Genomic DNA, 5,438 nt, shown 5'->3' with positions numbered 1-5,438 from the left:
TTTGTCTTTTCCCCACACCTGACTCCTCCCCATCTCCCATCTAGGGTGGAATTGTTTGTGTGCCCATAGGCGTGTGCTCACCTCCACGGTCAGGGTACCCAGAGGGGTAAATGCAAGCTCTGATCTTTACTTTCTTCACTCTCCCAGCTCTGAGACACAGCCCCACAGGACCTTTATGATAAACGCCTTTCAAACCTGGTGACAGAACCTGTGTCCCAGGCTGTGGCGTAGGGAATGGATCAAGGAGGAGCCTGCAGAAGAAAGCTTGAGTACCTTCCTTTTGGAGATGGGGACCTTCAAGGGATGCCACTTATGGTCAGGATGGAGAATGGAAATCTCAGAATTAGAACTGGTTGACCAGGACACCATGGGGACACCCTTTATATTTCACTCCAGTGGTTATTGCCCATCATGGTGCTCCAGGTAATGTGATGCTCACCATCCCAAAGACACTACAGTTGTGAGAAAGTGAATAAATGGCTGTATGTGCATCTAGCAGGGAAGGTGAGCACTGCTTTTGTCTTGTATGGTATATAACAAAGTGCAGGGTCACCAGGTCACTGAGTTTTAAGTTCTCCTTCAGATATGATTGACTTCACAGCTTTTCTTAGGGTATATGTCTTCCAGAGGTTGTCATAAGCCAGAGCCGCTCAAGCATTGAGTGTATGATTGCACCTCTACTCTGCTTTGCCATAGCACCTCACAGCACATCATCACCACACAGCAATGACAAGGACTGGACATTGGCCACACATGCAGCACAGCCGCTGCAGTCAATGCTGGGTGCAGAAATACATGACTAAGTGATATACAGGTAACACGCTCACACTTGATTCAGGAATAAGTATATTTTAGGTGTTACACAGGTAGCATGCACACATATTGTCCTACCTGTTACCACTACAGCAATACAATTGTAGTAATGAGGAAGCTATCATATGGCAAAGATCTGCCATCAGCTCCAAGGATGCTGTGTGCCCAACACACCACATTGCTCCTGCTTACAATTCCTGACATTAGAGAGGATGCTCCAAGACTTCCTGTGGTCATGGAAGTCCTCTGCTGTTCAGGAAGACCCAGAGCACGCTGGCTGCCATCCCTGCTGCCATCCCGTAGCTGCTCCTCACGCTTCCTGCTGCGTTGACATTGCAGAGGTCGCTGCTGCAGCAGGAGATATTCCTGTTGCCTACGCTGAAGTCCTGATAGAGTGATTCACAGGATGAGTCACAGCCCTTGCTGAAGATGCTGACGAGCCCTATGACCCCTGGAAGGAAAGAGGGACCATTACTACAAGGACTCAAAGCCAGCCAAGCCAAGCTTCATGGAACTGAATAATGAGATGCTGTTCTTATCTGAGCTCCCTTCTTGGGAGATAAAACAGTGTTTCTAGCCTGGTGCATGTTTCAGTGTAGCAGGTTGTATTTTTGGGGTGTTATTTTGTCAGCAGCAAAGGAAGGGTTCCAATCCCCAAGTATTTGCTCAAGGCAATTCATTGCACAGCACAGTTCTCAGGGGGTTCTAATCCAGCATCTGCCATTAACACTCTTGCTGTGAAGTCTAGTACTAATGGCTGAGGAGCAAGCATGTGTGGTGGTCTTCACTCATATCCTGAACATCTTTGTTGCATGGAGCCTTTCAACACCTATGAAAGTTATGGAAACTTTCCTATGGAGCCAGGCTGAGAGAGCTGGGCTGGTTCAGCATGGAGAAGGAAAGGCTCCTTAAGACGAGACCTTAGAGCGGCTCCAGTGCCTAAAGGGGCTACAGGAAACCTGGAGAGGGGCTTGGGACAAGGGCCTGTAGGGACAGGCCAAGGGGAATGGCTTGAACCTGCCCGAGGGGAGACTGAGATGAGCTCTTAGGCAGAAGCTCTTCCCTGTGAGGGTGCTGAGGCGCTGGCCCAGGGTGCCCAGAGAAGCTGTGGCTGCTCCATCCCTGGCAGTGTTCAAGGCCAGGTTGGACACAGGGGCTTGGAGCACCCTGCTCCAGTGGAAGGGGTCCCTGCCCGTGGCAGGGGGTTGGGACTGGATAAGCTTGAAGGTCCCTTCCAACACAAACCATTCTATTGCTCTATGAAACGTGGCTATCTCCGCTTCATAGATGACAAAGTTATTGTTTGATTTGATCCTGAGAGGCAAAGTCAGGTTTTCTGTGCGTGGTTGATGCTCAGTAACTGCTGATGACCAACAGTTTACAGTCTGTATGAGGTCGCCTCATCTTGCACCCTCTAATCTGGGTACCAAGTCTTTCATATATGCAAATTCAGTGTGTAGTACCAGTGGGTTCTACAAGGTGTTGCATGTGAGTGCATGGCTGTGGGTTTGCATATTTCCAACAAGAACAATGCCTACTGGAGGTACTACATTTACTGCCTCACAGAGATGAGTCTGAACATGCCACTGATGGGTCTTCTGCCCCAGGTCTAAGAGCAGCTGAGCTGCCACCACAGATCTGGACCAAATCTAGAATGGGAGAATCAAATCATAACCTGTTAAAGGAATGTACCCAGAGGTACACAGATGGCTGCATTCAGAGCTGCCTGTCCACAAGTCTAGGTGAAAAGCTCCCTTTTTCATTGAATTCACCTAAAGTCAGCTCTGTCATTGAATGCTCCTCCTAACTTCATGAATAGGTTTCACCAGACTTAGCCCCTCACGTCTGAATTCGTGCTCCAAGTTTTTCAAAGCCATCAACTTATCTATTGCCCTTGTAAGCGAATAATTTCTGGCATTGCAAATAGAAATAACAGATTTTGTACAGGTGAGGGGCATTGGTAAGTATTTGCAATGTCAAATGCAGATGCACCCTCCTGAGATTAGTTCCGGGCACTGACATTGTACAGGCCATACTGCTCAGTTTTCAGCATGATCTATTGGCAAACACTAACAAAATTTAAGGGGTACACACGCACATGGTAATATGACTTTGTAATCTCACTGTCATAGCCAGTATGGGGAGAGGATTTGGTGATGGCCAGTACCAAGTCACCAGCTATCACTGAGTGATAAACATCTCTCTTCTATCATATCTACTTAACACAAAAGTCATCTGAAAGCTTTTTTATTACCTTTTCTCCCCAGATGGCTTTTTCTCTTCCTCCTGCACACTGAGCTTTGCTGGCCAACACTAACTGGTGTATCTACACGAGGTGAACCTGGCTTAGACACCTGAGGCTGGCACCATGCTTGGCTCCAACATGATAACTAAGACACTGCCCAACCCCGCTTTGCCTTACTGATCACATCCGTTTTGCACAATTCATTCTCCTTGCATTCCACTTTCGTCTGACACTTGGAGTTGCTGAGCTGTGACGTGCAGCTGTAACACTGCAGAGAAGAACCTGAAAGAGACCAAAAGGGGTTATGAGACAAATCTGTGTGAAGCTCTCCAGGGAACACACCTTTGCACTTGCACTGGGAAACAGGACCATTCCCGTGGGTCCTCAAAGGAACGTAGCACCTCTATTATTGGGAAAACAATGTTTTGTTCCATTTTTAGTGGAGAATAGTACATTTATTTGAGGTATAAGTCAAAATCTGCAAGAACTAAAGATGTTTCAGACTGTAGTCAGGGCAGTGAGGATGCAAAAAGATGCTGGATAACTGGTCTCATTGACTTAGTGTCATCAGTCAGCGGAAAGTGCTTCCCAAATGCTTCTTCCTCCATATTTGGGATGCCTGACTCAATTCCTGTCTGGAGCAGGCTTTTTGTGATATTCCGACCTCCTGAGCTGGGATGAAGGGATGAATTCCCCAGAAGGACAAGTTGATATTATTTGTCTGCCTCTATAGACATTAGTGCTTTGCCAGGTGGGCTTGCGAGCCCTAGCTGAGGCATTCCTAAGATTGGATGAAAGAGGGAAAGCCCAGAGGGAAGAGAAGGTGAGGAGCAGACATATCCCCTCCATCACTCCCTCTTAGAAAGCAAAGTGCAAACACGTCTTTCACCTCCCTATGAAAACCAGCTCACCACGTGTTTCCACCCCCTCATGGACATGCCACACTATGGGGGATGCAAGTCAGTCCTGTTAACATCTGCTATGCTGTTATGTGCATCAAGCAAAGGCAGGATAAGCATTGAAGCTTACAAGTGTCCAGCCGTAGTGGCAAATAGTCCCCAGAGGAGTGAAAGCGCGGTGCAATTACCTGATCCTGTTACCTACCCATGCCCCAGGGCATCATTGGAGCCTTGCAAGTGCCAGAATTAATGTATATGTACTTTAACCCCATGACCACCAGGCTTGCATCATGAATCTCTTAAGTCAATACCCTAATGCCTAAAATACTCTATCAGGGCACAGAAAAGCTCTATTTGAAAACCAGTGTTATTCAGAGAAGAAGCAAGAACTGATTTGTGGCACTCGGTCTCCCTCTGTCTAAGCCTTTCTGGTACAAATGCGGCATAGAAGCAAGGAACCAAGCCCAGTTTGTCTGTAATGCTGCACTCTGCCCTCACATTTATGTGACTTAATGCAATGAAAGCTGAATTTCAGAGCACTCTGATGGAAGCTGGAAAAGCAGAAGGTCTGGCCAGGACTTTACAAGACCCTTCTCAGCCTGTTTCTTAAGCATCCTCTGCTGATTGAGAACTATTTCTGCTCAGATTTGATGCTCTGGTAATAGGGAAAAGCTGGTTTTAAACCATTTTCTCCCAGTGAAGCTGGAAAAAACCTGACAGCATCAAACCTGCCCATCCTGTTAATAAACCAACACACTCTGGCATTCTCCTTTCTTCTGTCCCATTAAGATTCTGACAGCCTGTGCAGTGTCAAAGGCCAGTTTTTAAAGGAAGAGTCAAAAACCAAGTTGGAGCAAACTTACCTGTGCAGAAATATTGTAGGTTATTTAATAGCCTGGGAAGAAGAAAAGGAATCCTCCCACCCCACTTAATCCCCACTATATGGTCTGGCTTAAATAGTCTTGCTTTCAATTACATTCGGATCTGTAGACGATTTATCTTTCCTGGAAGCTGCATTAGGATCACATCATCATCAGGGTGGGACTATACCTATTTCCCTGCAACACCCAGGTTATCCCATCAAAAAAGCAAATGTCTTCATAGGATAACTGCACCAGCATTACTTCCCTCACTGCCAAACCCCATCGCAGGTCTTTTCTCCTTCTAGGGGTGACAAAGCGCAGATTGTTCATGCTGTCTTACCTGATTCCAAGCACAGGACTGCTCCCAGCAGGAGGACCAGTAAAGCCTTCATTCTGGAATAGCCTCTTTGGTGCTGAATATGGGTTGTTTCCTCCAGGGACAGTTTATATACTGTGGGAGGCAGCAATCGGGCATGCCCAGAAGGTTACTCTCTGTGAAGGCACCTGAATGGGGCTGCTCGCTGGACCAAGGGAGGGGTTGGTTTGTGGTGGTATTTGATTAGGTGCCTCTCCTATCTGACCACAGCTTGCAGAGCTAAGAGCAGCTCCTTTCCTCCT

At 47.1% G+C, this 5,438-nt stretch overlaps 1 protein-coding gene across 1 annotated transcript; it reads right to left on the bottom strand.

The window, feature by feature from the left end:
• Positions 1-1,046: 1,046 nt before the first annotated feature.
• On the bottom strand, positions 1,047-5,212 carry PSCA (prostate stem cell antigen; the record flags this gene model as incomplete). The annotated part of the gene is made up of 3 exons (XM_080609751.1): positions 1,047-1,264; positions 3,236-3,340; positions 5,161-5,212. 3 exons carry the CDS (start codon positions 5,210-5,212, stop codon positions 1,047-1,049), a joined length of 375 nt encoding a protein of 124 aa, XP_080465877.1.
• Positions 5,213-5,438: the final 226 nt, after the last annotated feature.

Source organism: Psittacula echo (assembly GCF_963264785.1).
Source record: "Psittacula echo genome assembly, chromosome: 2".
NCBI lineage: Eukaryota > Metazoa > Chordata > Aves > Psittaciformes > Psittacidae > Psittacula > Psittacula echo.
The sequence above is the reverse complement of the archived record's forward strand: the minus strand, read 5'-3'. Positions and strand labels throughout refer to the sequence as shown.